The sequence below is a fragment of the Mus musculus genome, chromosome 2 (assembly GCF_000001635.26).
Source record: "Mus musculus strain C57BL/6J chromosome 2, GRCm38.p6 C57BL/6J".
Lineage (NCBI taxonomy): Eukaryota > Metazoa > Chordata > Mammalia > Rodentia > Muridae > Mus > Mus musculus.
This window is the reverse complement of record NC_000068.7, coordinates 132,048,261-132,062,190: the sequence shown is the minus strand read 5'-3', so window position 1 is coordinate 132,062,190 and position 13,930 is coordinate 132,048,261. Positions and strand designations below refer to the sequence as shown.

Genomic DNA, 13,930 nt, shown 5'->3' with positions numbered 1-13,930 from the left:
AGGTCGGCAGCCGCCGGGTGATCCAGTACGGTGCAGCTCTCATGCTGGGCTTGGGCATGGTTGGCAAGTTCAGCGCCCTCTTCGCCTCCCTCCCAGACCCTGTGCTCGGAGCCCTCTTCTGCACACTCTTTGGTAAGAGCCCACTTCCTTGGTAGCAGTTTACCATCACGTGCTGTCTTCAGGTTGGCAGACACTTTAAAAATCAAATGTTTACTGTTGCTCTTTGCACACAGACTTTTCTACACAGGCTTCAGTCTTCAGACCCAGTAGAAGTTTCGTGCAATAGAAACTCAGCACTCAAAATCTGGACCATAAAAACACATGCAAAACATACTTGTCTGAGAACACTTATCTTTGAACCAAGCACTGAGCTACACAAATGCAGAATGAAAGCAGTGTTCTAGCTTCACCAAACACACTCAGCATAAAAGGTGTAAAAGAAGCCGGGCGTGGTGGTACACGCCTTTAATCCCAGCACTCAGGAGACAGTGGCAGGCCAGCCTGGTCTACAGAGTGAGTTCCAGGACAGCCAGGGCTATACAGGGAAACCCTGTCTCTAATAAATAAATAAATAAATAAATAAATAAATAAATAAATAAATAAATAAATGGTGTGAAAGTCACCTCCTACACAGTAGCTAATTCTTAATGGAAATCTAACAATAAATCTAATGGTTTCCACTTTAAATTGTAAAAGATGGTGCTTCAGAAACATAAAGATTTGCATCAGTGCCCAAGCTAAAGGTATGTTAAAAATAGAAGCAATCACTAAGAAAATGATATGAAAATTAAGATAAAATCTAATCTTTTTAATTTAGAATTTCTATTTGACTTAACTCAGATATATTGCCCCAATAAATGAACCCTTTCAACTGGCATTTTCATAGTGGGACTTTGGATTTGATCTGCACCTTTCAGATACAGTCATTGTGGACATGCACCAGAGTTCTAGTGTGGATTTAATCAGAATGCTTAGAGAAAGCAAGAGATGGCTCAGCACTTAGAGCACTCGTTGCTCTGAGGGAACCTGGGTTCAATTCCCAGCCCCCACATGGTGACTTACAAGTCCAGTTACAGAGCACCTGACACTTCTGGCCTCTGGGCACCAGGCGCACACTTGGTACACAGACATAAACTAAGCTGAACCATTGCCTGTCTACTTGATTCAAAGAAAATATAGTGTGATGCTTGTGTGTGATGTAATAATTCGGGTCAGAGATGGGTGGTGGTATTTCACCGACCCTCTCTTTCTGCCACTGCACTGGTCTGCAGGCTGATTTCTGAGGGCCAGAGAAAGGACACGTGGGAGTCTGTTCTCGGCCTCCGGGGTAGCCTGTGGGCGTGCCGCAGCCGAGCTCAGTGCGACTGTGTTCTGACGCTTCTCCCTCCAGGAATGATCACGGCGGTCGGCCTCTCGAACCTGCAGTTCATTGACTTGAATTCTTCCCGGAACCTGTTTGTGCTTGGATTCTCCATCTTCTTTGGCCTTGTTCTTCCAAGTTACCTCCGACAAAACCCTCTGGTTACAGGTAGGCGAGAGAGCTCTTGAATCTTGGGTAGGGCAGTTGGGATTTCAACCATAGAGTCACAAATAGCTCTTGTAATGGGAAGGGACCTTGGAACCTCTGCTGTGTATTGCCGAATGTTTTTTCTCTGCCTTCCTTCTGAATCTTACTCTGATTATTTCTCTGGAAGCCACCAGGACATCCCATATTAGCATGTGCCTCCATACTTGCTTGGAGGTGCCTTCGGATTGGTGGACAGTTGATATGGATGGCTAAGGTCTCACTGCTTTGTTTTGTTTTTGTTTGTTCAGTTGGTTGGTTTTTCAAGACGTGGCTTCTCTCTAGCTCTGGCTTTCCAGAGAACACTATCTGTAGACCAGACGGGCCTCAATGTATAGAGATCCGCCTGCCTTTGCCTCCCAAGTGCTGGGATTAAAGGCACCCGCCACCACGCCTGGCTTTTCTTTCTTTTTTTCACTTTTTCTGTTTTATTTTACATGTGTGAATGTTTTCCCTGCATTTGTGTACATGCTCATCAGCTGCGTGTAGTGCCAGAAGAGGGCATCAGCTCTCCCTGGAACCAGAGAAACAGAAGGATGAGAGGCACCATGTAGGTGTTAGAAACCAAACCTGCCTCTGCCAGAACAGTAGGCACACTTACCCGATGAATCGTCATCTCACTGGCCCTCGGGGGATCATTGTTTAAATGGGTGCCTCTCCTTTGTCTCTGTAAAACTTTTGATTTCTCAGACTCATACTGTATTAAATTGTATAATTCCTTAAAACTCAACTTCACAGGCTCTGATATAAATTTTTCTGTTTTCAATTCAAGAATACCAAATTAGGGCCTAGAAAGATGGCTCAGCCGTTATGAGCTCCTTTTTAAAAAAATTTTAATATTTAATTTATGAGCATGAGTGTTTTGCCTGCATGTATTTATATCTACCACATGTGTGCCTTGTACCTGAGAAGGTCACATGAGGGCTTTGGATCCCCTGGGACTAGAGTTAAAGACAGTTGTGAGCTATGTGTGTTCTTGGAATTGAACCTGGGTCTTCTACAAGATGATCAGGTGTTTCTAACCAGCAACTCAACTCTGCATCCAGCCCTGTGAGCCCTTAATAGTCTTGTAGAGGCCCTGGGTCCAGTTTTCAGCATCCACATGGAAGCTCACAACTGCCTGAACTGGAAGTCTAAAGCTGTCTTCTGACCTCTGCAAGCACTGCATGCAGATAGTGCCCAGACCCATGCAAGCAGACACACATCCACACAAGAAACAAGTCTCTAAATAAAGAGTGCCTATTCAGGTTCTACTCTTTACAACCCTGCTGTCATGCAGCATGGACAAAGGGGGAACCTTTTTAAGAAGTATCTGTTGCTACTGATATATGTTACAATTGAGTAATTCAGGACCATTTGTTCAAATATTTTACCTACATAGGCTTTCATATGTAGTCCAGATTGTCACTGAACACACTTAATAGGCAAGGCTGACCTTGAACCTTTAATCGTTTCCTCCTCCCAAGTGCTGTGGCCACAGGCATGTACTACCTACCATACCTGGCTCAAAATGACTAGGCAGGTAATCTACATTTGAGGCCAACCTGCTTACAGAGTGAGTTTAAGGATAGTCAGGGCTAAATAGAAAGACCCTATCTCAAAAAACAAACAACAGCAATAAAAATAGACACCCATTTTTAAAGTGGCATGAACAGCAAGGCCTGGTGGCTCTTTTGTAATCCCAGCACCCAGGAGGCTAACACAGCAAGATTGCCATGAGTTTGATAGCAGCCCCAGCAATGTCATGAGTTCCTGGCCAGCCTGAGCTATGTATAGACTGCCAAACCTCCTCATAAATATTGTTATCCTTTTATTATTCACCTTGTAATTTTTGCGGCATTATAATAGTCGTTTATTAAAGAGACTTAATTTTATTTTATAAATATGTGTGGTTTTCCCTGTGTGTATGTCTATACATTATGTGTGCGGTACCCATGGAGGTTAGGAGACATTGGATCCCTGGGAACTGAAGCTGCACTGGGTTGTGAGCCACCACGTGGTGCTGGGAAGAACAGCCAGTGCCTTTAACTGGGGAGCCATCTACTAAGCCCCACAACAGCCATTTTTAGTACTGAATCTTTTGTAAGTCCATAGACCACACCTCGGTACCTCCACAGTCTGTTACAGTGTAAAAGTCACTTTATGTGGTTCATCTGCTGGGCACCATTGTTAATACCATGGGCTTCTTGCCACAAGTTGCAGTAGCTCTAAATGTTACTGGCAAGAGTATGTACACGTGTAGAACTGAGAGTTTCAGGTGTCAAATCCTCTGTTGACTTTTAGAGCTGTCCAGTCCGCTGCCTCCTCCTCATAACTCTGTTCTATGTCCAGGAATAACAGGAATCGACCAAATCCTGAATGTCCTTCTCACCACCGCTATGTTTGTAGGAGGCTGTGTGGCTTTCATTTTGGACAACACCATCCCAGGTATGTGCTGTCTGTTAGGCTTGTTAGATGCACAAGCAGTTCTAAGAGGAAGAACAAGGCCTCAGTGTAGCCCAGGTCTTGAGCTTTGTCACCTGCCTTTGCCATAGAGAAACAAGAACCGCAAATACTGCTCAGTGACCCTTGCCAGTGAGTACCAGCTGGCAGGAGGATCCTCCAGCCCAGGAGGCCAACCTGGGTAATATAGTGAGACCCAGTCTTGGGAGTGGGAATAGGAATAAATTAGTTCAAAGCTGTCACTGCTAAATGCTGTTTTCTGAGGTGGTTGAGATGGCACTCCATCCAAATGACTGTCACAAGACAGCACATCATGTGAGCCTGCTGCTGTGCATTTGCATAGTCCTGAGCTGCTGTAAATCTCTTAGAGATGGCTGCTGTGCTAATGTTAGATGCTGCCTTTAAGGACAGATGACACAGTCCATCTGTCTGTCTCCCATTAATTCCTCCACAGTCTTGTGCATGAGACATTTTAGTGTTGGATTGATTTTTTGTTTGTTTGTTTTATTTGTTTTGTTTTGTTTTTAAAGAATTATTTATTTATTTTATGTATGGGGGTACACTGTAGCTGTTTTCAGACACACCAGAAGAGGGCATTGAATCCCATTACAGATGGTTGTGAGCCACCATGTGGTTGCTGGGAATTGAGTTCAGGACCTCTGGAAGAGCAGTCAGTGCTCTTAACCACTGAGCCATCTCTTCAGTGGGTTGTTTTAAGGGGCAGTCTTAAAACCTTCAAATCCAAGAACAAACCAGTAAGTACACCTCCCATCCCCCATATCAAACTGGAACAAAACAGCAAAGTTTAGATAAGTCCAGTGGCTCTTTGAAGACAATGTGTGTTTTACATTGTCATTTTAGAGAGCCAGTTCTTTTACTACATTTCATGATAGATTGTGAAGAAGACATGGTGAGGTGACTAGCCAGCCAGTTAGGAGACTGGATCAGCGGTAACCAGGAAAGTAGTTACTTGCCTAGGTCAGACTAAAGCAGTGAAAACTGAGTCCTGTAAAAGGACAGATATGAAGTCACGAAGTCACTTGACTGTAGAGAATGGGGGATAAAGAGGAATAGCCACCCCAAATTTTACATTTTAGCACTTGAAGAGCTAAGTATTTTATTTTCAGCTCCTCAGGTTTCCTGTTGTTGTCATTGGGCAGGTTTGGTTTCTAGAAAGGAGGGGTGTCTGTGCGCGCTCATGCACATGTCTGTCTGTCTATCTAACAAGCCTCATTGCTAAGATAATTAAGTATTTGTTTTGTGTTTCTGTGTGTGCGGAGCAGGTACCCCAGAGGAAAGAGGAATCAAGAAATGGAAGAAGGGTGTGAGCAAAGGAAGCAAGTCTCTGGACGGCATGGAGTCCTACAATCTGCCATTTGGCATGAACATTATTAAAAAGTACCGATGCTTCAGCTACCTGCCCATCAGCCCCACCTTTGCAGGCTACACTTGGAAAGGCTTTGGGAAGAGTGAGAACAGCCGGAGTTCAGACAAAGATTCCCAGGCCACAGTATAGCCTTTGCTGTGCCCTGTGGCCTGGCCACAGTGAGGCATGTATCTGTAGTTCCTTGCTGAATAACAAGAAGATATATGTTTGTATATCTACATGGCATCCTGCACCTCAGAGCTAAGACAGGTTGCACGTCACTCTTCTGTTGTGGGTGGTGATTGTGTCCAATATGGTGTCTCGCTTGTGTCCTTATTGGTCCCTTACCCTTTCTGTGTCCATTGCTGGCCATGGTCACTGAACTTGAAATCACAGCCCTGCCATTGGAGTGGGCGTTTGGAATCCCTAGTGCTCCTGCTTTCAGTCCCCTCTGCCTTCCAGTGATCTCTTTCCTACAAGCTGCTTCGAGGTCCAGGGGCCTCTGCTTCTTAAACACTATGTCCCAGTCTTCTCATGTGACCTCAGCCTGAACCCTGTGGAGACCTCCTCTGGCCAGGGGGCCACTGGTGTCCTCACTGTGTTGGGATTCTGTTATCCCTGATACCCCAGGAGCCTATTGACCTGACTGAGAATAGTGACATGTCTGTCTTGTGACCAGATATGAGTGTGCATAAGGTCCTGTCTAGCCGAGACTGACTGGGGGGGACTGTATAGGAGACTGACGGGGAGCAGAAAGGTCCTGACTCCCTCCCTCCCTGTCACCCTGGACCCGTCCAGGCCAGCGCACCTTCTTTCTTACTAGTCTGTTTTACTGGCTGAGACACCCTATTTGGCATTTTCACTGCTGGCTGGTGTGATGGGTGTAGAGTGCCCACAGATGAGTCTATGGATGTCTTGGCTCTGCTGTCCTGTACTTGCGTGTGTTTTATTCCTATTTAATGTTATTGACTATAGCGGATCTTTGAAATCAGTGTTTTCCGTGTGAATTTCCAACCTTGCACCCCGTTCCTTGTCCTTACTCTTGACTCCATCCAGAAAAGAACCAGCATCTGCAAACGCCATGGGTGCCGTCAGCGAGCGAAGCCTCTCGTGTCGGCTGATAAAAGCCAGTGGCAGCTGTCGTGGCTGTGCTTTGTACTGCTCTCTACCATGAAAGTGTAAATACTGTAATGTCTAATCTATTTATCACAACTGACTACTGGACCAGGGCCCAGAAATGTGGGTCAAGTTACATGTGAATTTGTTTGGTGAAGAAGGGAAGCTGGGATGGTAACAGAGCGTCACCACATAGGATGTGCCATTATCTAGCTAAAGTCATTCCTTCCTTCCTTCTGTTTCAAGTCATTGCTGCCAGATCTGGCTTAATAAGACTTGGTGTGGCTTATCAGGTCACATGTCCACCACATCTTGATTCTTGCAGGAGGGAAGATTTGATCCCTTAGAGAAATAGCCTGTGGGACTTGTTAAAGAAGATAGATAGTAAGAAAAGCAGCCATTGCGTGCCCTCTGTGAAGAGTTCTAACTTGGAGAACAAATCTCTCAGACAAATGACTTGTACTAAATTTGGCTTTGGTTTCCAAGCCAAGGGAAAAGCTGAAGACATGAGTAATGATCTTGCTTCATGAGATTGTACCTCTTAAGTGGCTGCGGACCTGGCTAAACTGTGGGTGGCAGTGGGCATCCCCATCACCCTTAGCAAGGTGTGGTTCTCAGTGCCTGTCATTGATGTGTGTTCCCGTGCCCAGGCTGTCTCAGTGTCATCATGTTGCCAGGTCTTTGTGTTTCTGCAGCCCACATGATCCTTGAGAGTTTTGGGTTTCGGTAACACCTCAGGGCCACTGCATTGTTTTGCCAAAATCTTACTCCAGATTAAGTACAGAACTTGGTTTCTAACCGTATTTAGTTTTATATGTGTATTCAGACAGTTAGAGTTTTGGAAGCACACTGGTGAGTAGCTTTTTGCCCCTCCTTCCTTAGCAAGCCCGTTTGATTGACAGCTCTCCTGCTCTGAGTTCACTCTGTGCCTCCATTTGCATTTTGCTTAGTTGATCCGGTTTCTCTGTTCTGACAAGGTGGAAAACTGGTAAGCATCTCAGATCTGCAGTATTGTGGTGGTGCTCCACTGAGCAGGAGTCCACTCAGAAGCATGAGAACGGCCTGTAATCCAGGCCGTGTCCTGCCACTATGCCTGTATTGCTGAGTGCCACCCAAGTCCTCTATTTGGCTGTAGTCTGCTCTGGGGCTTTCACTGTCAGTCTGGGGCATGGGCTGAGCAAGTATTTGTGTGGTCAAGGAAGTGCTATGCCAACATCTCCCATTGGAAACAGGGTTTCTCCTCCTTGCTTCATCAGAGCCAACCTTTGATATTCTTGGAGGGGACAGGAGGTGGGAACACAGAGGGAGTAGCCTGCGAATGTGCCTCCAGTCAGTGGGATACTTTCTGCACCACTCTGAGTGATTGTTACCTTGTAACCACTAGTAAGCTTTGTTCATGCAGCTCATAGTCCTCCCAAACATATGGGGAATGTGTGTTTATGTACCAGATGGGGAGTGTTGAGGGGATATGGTGGCTCTGTGATCTGTTTGTCCATTTGTGTCCAGTGTTGACCTGCGTTACTGGAACTTGGAGCTACCCTGTTTGGTTACCAGTGGACTGTTAGAAAGTATTTCAGATACGAGCATCTTACAGGGCATTCCATCCCTAGTTCTCACAGTGAACACCTGCCTCCTCTCTCTCCTGAGAGCAAGCATTTGTGTCAGCCACAGGAAGCAGAAGTATTAAGGGAGGAAGTGCTGGTAGCTGCCCTGTGGGGAGACTCCCTAGGAAAGTAACGGGCACCAGGCTTCGTGACTTTCATTCTCATTTATAAGTTAGACATTCATTCACTAGAACATTTATGCTCAGAATCTTCCTTAAGAGGGTGTCCAGTATTAACTTTGATTGGGATTAATCCAGGCAAAAGAAGAGACTTTATCAGAGAGTGGAGTGAAGCATTGTGGGTACTACCCGTGTCCCATGTTCACAGTAACAAATTCACATGCAGGATTTACTTTATACTGTAGAATACTGACTTTCATGATGACAACTTGATTTATGCATGAATATCAACAGTATTTCCATATAGTAAAATAACATTTCTGCCCAGGATAATAGTCACAGTTTTCCAGGGAGGGAATGATATAATTTTCATGACAATGTCATGTGCTGATAGAATTTCTCCATTGATGAACCTCTAGTATGTGTGTATACTTTATTTACCCATGTGTATATTTTATGATCATGATCTAAGCTGTTAATTCTTTCATTCATGTCCCTGCTGAGACACTGATATTAGCAACTTAGAGTTGGTGAGTTTAATCTTCAGTCATACCAGCTCCAAGAGATGAGGCCTCAGTCCAGAACCCATCTTCATACAAAAGCTTCAGTAGCCTGTAGGCGGCTGTACTTGGAACAGACATTTGGCTGCCAGTAGCAGGCCTGGCATGGCGTGACGGGAGGGGCCTAATTACCTAGCTGTTGCTGGACACCAGCTGTGCATACCTGAGCATGCCCAGTGCATGTTGGGTCCATGCACAACTCCTGGACCCGAGCTTTCACCAAGCTCTGGCCTCCAGGGAGCTGTGTCTTTCTCTGTCCCATTAAGATTTGGGCACAGATAAGACATCTTCCACTTTCCATCCTTCCTACAGTTAGAGCCCCAGTAGTGCGAGAAGGCCCCATATATGGCAGCATTCAGCTCTCACCCAACACTTGTGCTGGGCTTCCCTTCAGCAGCCTCCCAGACCTCCCCATTCTTCCAGGATGCTGTCTGCCAGGTCACCACTCTGATACCCAGCGTTCTCTGGTTGCTCTCTGTTTCCAGTGATTAAACACCCATAACCAACGTTGCTGTCTGCTGCCACTGACAGTCCAGTGAATCCTTTTCTGTCTGTTCCTAACAACTTTTATTTGACACATTAAAAAATTTCTGACTGTCCTTAAGACAGTAGAGATGTCTCTCTTTTATTTGAGTTTGTGACTGACTTTGCCTATATATCTTTCTGGGGTTTTGTTTGTGTTTAATTTTTATTTTGCATACTGAGGGTATTTGGGGTGGGGTTGTTTTTTGAGATGTGTAATTCTTTTATGGAGTTTTTAAAAAGAATTTTCATATTGTTTTTTCTAACATGGCTTCATTAAACGTTTAAGTATTTTAAAACTATGTAATATTTGGACCAGATGTTGTGAATAACAGTAGAGAAAGCTATTTTATTCTGTATTTTTAAAACTGTTCCGTACAAATAAAAGCTCTCCTGGATGTAGTTCTGTTGTCATTTGCCTCTTTCTTGGGCTGGAATTCAATTAAAAGTCACAAGTAGTAAGGTTCTTAAGAAACAGAGCCCCCGACACACATACAGCAGAGGACTGCTGGGTCTGGCCGCAGTAGGAGAAGACTCGAGCCTAACCCTCAAGAGACTTGAGACCCCAGGGAGTGGGGAGGGCTGGTGGGATGGGGATAGGGCATCCTCTCAGAAACAGGCAACAACTGGATAGGAAAAAAATAAAAGTAATTTTTTTTAAAAAGCCAATGAGATTGGGGGAAAAAGCATATATTAATTTATTACATATACAACAGTTAATATACATATAAACTATATATGTGTGTGAATTTATTAAATCAGCTTACGTTAGTTGCTCTGTCCTTGAGGCTGGATGGCACAGTAGTTAAGAGTCACAGCTCACTGGAGAGGAAAACAACCCAGTAGTCTCTGACCACAAGGTGTGGCACCTCAGCGGTTCTAATCTGGTGCCATAAACCTGAACGCTCCCTGGAAGGATGCTGGTTCTTAGCCTGTGGTAGAAGCTTGGCGACTCTAGATCTGATATCAGTGAGGAGTCAGCAGCAGCAGCAGCAGCAGCAGCACGGGAGTCAAGAGGACACCAGGCCAAGCAAGAAAGGCAGGCCAGCAACCTTTCTCTTTTTGTCTTAAATGCCTCCTTTTTCAAGAAGCTGGGCCTGTCCAGAGGTTCCATTAATGCAATGAGGATGGTCCTTCAGGCGAGACTCCCTTCTCAGGTGAATCTAATCTGTGGTAAATAGACGTTGAAACCATAATACCACCATCCAATGGAGGCAAACTGACTAGTAAGGAGCTAAGTTTAACCCCTCATAGGAATTCTTGTCAGCACATAAGAACTGAAAGCTAGGGTGGAGTCTTGAAGGGAACAGAGGAGCTGGCCTCCCCTAGATTTAGGGACAGGTTAGGGTAAGAGGCAGGAAAGGCCAGGGACTGCTGATTTGCAGCCAGGCCCCATTCGGTAGGTGCTGTGCTGGGGAGGAGGCCAAGGGCAGATCTTGAAGTGCTAGACATATTTTTCAAATTGGAGCAAACTTAGAATGACCCAGTCTCCATCCTGGATCCTTCCCTGACAGTCCAGGACATAGTGACACTAGCTGCTTTGTGGGCCATGCAGTGTACTGCTGTCATTCTCTGTCCAGGGAGTGATAGCTGAGGTTGTCCTCTGCCTCTGAGCACACGCAGAGTCAAAGAACAATCTAGATGCTTCCAGAGAGAATTAGCAGATATGAACCCTAAAGATCTTCTCCTTGGTGAAGTCTCTCTCCCTCCCCCTCTATCCCATCTCACTCCCCTCTCCCTATCCCTTCCTTTTTTTCATCTCTCCCTCAGCTTAGAGATGTGGTCTCTTTGTCCCACAGAGTGATATCAGACTTATAATCCTTCTGGCTTCATTTTCCAAGTGTGAAGATGACTGGTGTACCATTATGTGGGACAAGAAGGCCCAACATTGGATAAGTACTTCCCCAGGAAGAGAAGCAACCTCGGAAGTGCTGTGTGTGATAACTGAAGGGTGGGTCAATAAGTAGCTTGCTGAGTCTCAATAAAAAGCAATAGCCAAAGGAGGAAAAAAAATATCCACAATGATACCAAATTAAGGCCATACATGCCAGAATGGTAGTGGGGGGGGGGGGGGGGCGGAAAGACCTAAGACACGAGAGAAAGAAACAGGCCCAAACAGACCAGTAGTTACAAATAACCAAACTGCCAGTCAAATGATCATCTGACCATGTAAAAATCCTAAGACATGCTCCTAAGCATTGATGTTTAGAAACATGTTCTGTAATTGTTAGAAGCAGCAGTCGTTCCTTCTAAAATTGATAGTGTCTTAGCAATCCATATAAAGAAAAAATATCTGCTCCTTTTTGTTGAATCTATAAACAACTGGGCTTGTATATGTTTAATTTTGTTGTTTTATTTATAAAAATCAGGCAGCTGTAGGTTGGGTTGGAGAGGGGCTGACATGGCTTAAATGGCATCTTCTATCCTAGACACACTGAGGAGCATTGCTTACAGCCTGGTTGTGGTTTACATCGGATATACAAAATTACAAGTAAGAAACTGAGGTGAAAATCACCCTGGGCCATTACTAATCGCCTACCAAATCATGGAAGCCGCCCCGGAAGGGAGAGATCCCGGGGCCAGACCTTTCTTCTCCACAGCCAAAGCATTTCTCAGAAGTTTCTTTCTGACTTCATTCATTGAGGGAAGTTCGAGTTTGTTTAGCAGTAGGATTTGTAGTCCCTTTGGTTGATAATTTTCTCCCAGGCTCATCCTATGAGCTTTTCCTTTAGACACTGGACTCAGCCTGTTATCTAATGTCCCTATCTTTGCCTCCATCCCATTCGCAGACCCTTGTTTATTCAGCTGTGACTGATTACAGACCCCTTCGTATTTGTGTAAACAGGCTCTTAAAAGTAGTGGAGTTACTTCAGAATCTTAGGGAGGGAGGTTATATGTTACTTTTAAAACCTTGTATTTCCAAACTACTTTCTACTTACAAGTTGTATACTTCTGTTGAAAGAAAAAAAGAAGAGAAAGAGAGAGTGAGAAAAGAGAAAAGAAGAGAGAAAAGAAGGAGGGGGCAGGGAGAAGGGAGAGAGGAAGGAAAAGAAAAAAAGAAAAGAAAAAAACCTCAACCTTATTTTTCCTTTCTGAGGAAGGGTGTCTGAGCAACCTGTCCCCCGTCCTGAGTGTGGACTTTCATCTGTAATGAGACTTTGTCCTAGGTCCTAACTCTAGCTCTGAACTTTTGGTCCTGAGGCAGTAAGAGCCTGGAAACTCTGAGCAGGGCTGAGAAGCCCAGCCTTCACCAGCATCGCCCCACATTTGCTTCATGGCACTTACAGTTTAATTACATGCTCAGGTAAGACTTGATCGGTGCCTACCTTTCCTACTGAACTTACAAACTCCAGCCCTGGAAAGGTGCCCTGCATACAGGTAGCAATGAAAAATGTTTGTAGAAGCAGGGGCTGCCCTGGCCTATAGTCCTAAGTATGCCAGAGGCTGAAGCAGGAGGATAGAGAACTCAAGGCCTGCCTGGGCTATAGATTGAGGTCAAGGCTTGCCTGGGCGGCTTGGTGAAACCCTGTCTAAGAGTGAATAGTAACAATTCAGAGGAGTGCCGAGAGGTGATTATTAACGTTCTTCCCTAGCATGTGCCAGGCCCTGCCTTCCCAGGACTGCCGAAAATGTTTGTGGAGATTCTAACAGTACTTTTTGGCTTCTTTATTAGGTTCTTTTTTATCTGTCACCCTTCTCCACCCCAATCCCTTTGAACCCTCCAACCCTAGGTAGGTGAGGAAGAAGGTTAGAGGAAAAAGGAGGCATCCATCTCATGAGACTGCTTCCTGCTGATTTAGGGGTGTTCAGTTCCTTGGAGCAAGTCATCAGGATATCTCCAGCCAGCATACCAGCAAAAGCAGCAAACACAAGCAGCAACCAGCAATCTAGAAACCACCCAAAGCAACAACAACAGGGGCGGCAGCAGCTACAGCAGCCTCTCGGGCCTTTGGTGTTTTTATACTCTCGCAAGAGTCCCCAGAATTCCAAATGTAAGCTATCTTCAGCTGGCAGACTCATGCCCCTGCCGGAGGGCAAGGTCAGCCATAGTCAGCTGCTGTGGACAGTCTGAAGCAGCTCCATATCCCACACCTGGGATTAAAACAAAGACATAGACATGTAACATAACTAACTGGGTTTCTCAAGAAACCAAAATTCTCACTACAGGAAATGCAAGGACAAAAAGATGGATCAAGGCGAGCAGAATGGCTGAGTGGATAAAGGTGCTTTCTGTCCTCAGAACCTACATGGTGGAAGGAGGAACCAACGTTTGCAGTTGTTCTCTGACCTCCACATGCATGACTGCCAACCACCCCCAAAAAGTAAGCAAACAAATGGCATGGGCGGGACAAGAGCTATTTAACAGCTGCCCTGGATGGTGCTGATGGTTGATTCTGGGGGGTGGGGGTGGGGCCACATCTATATTAAGCATCCTACAAGGCTAATTGACTGTACTTAGAGAGCTAGAATGTTGCAGATCCAGATTCGGTTTTACTTGGCCTAACTTAAGCTCTAAATAGCCAGTCACTGTGAGTGTGACGTAACATCCTTGTGTGTGACGTAACGTCCTTATAACTATTACGTCATCCCCTTTGGTATATACTGACTTGTAGCTGTCACTAACCCCAAGGCTAAGA

The 13,930-nt window shown here is 45.2% G+C and overlaps 1 protein-coding gene across 7 annotated transcripts in view; it reads left to right on the top strand.

The window, feature by feature from the left end:
• Positions 1-9,695, top strand: part of Slc23a2 (solute carrier family 23 (nucleobase transporters), member 2) — a 92,825-nt gene extending 83,130 nt beyond the window's left edge. For all 7 annotated transcript variants that reach the window (NM_001355430.1, XM_030251883.1, NM_018824.2 and 4 more), the window contains 4 exons: positions 3-132; positions 1,391-1,528; positions 3,896-3,991; positions 5,290-9,695. In NM_001355430.1, coding sequence (NP_001342359.1) covers positions 3-132; positions 1,391-1,528; positions 3,896-3,991; positions 5,290-5,522 — 597 coding nt within the window. In that variant the 3' untranslated portion in view covers positions 5,523-9,695. The remainder of the gene's footprint in view (positions 1-2; positions 133-1,390; positions 1,529-3,895; positions 3,992-5,289) is intronic.
• The last annotated feature ends 4,235 nt before the right edge of the window (positions 9,696-13,930 follow it).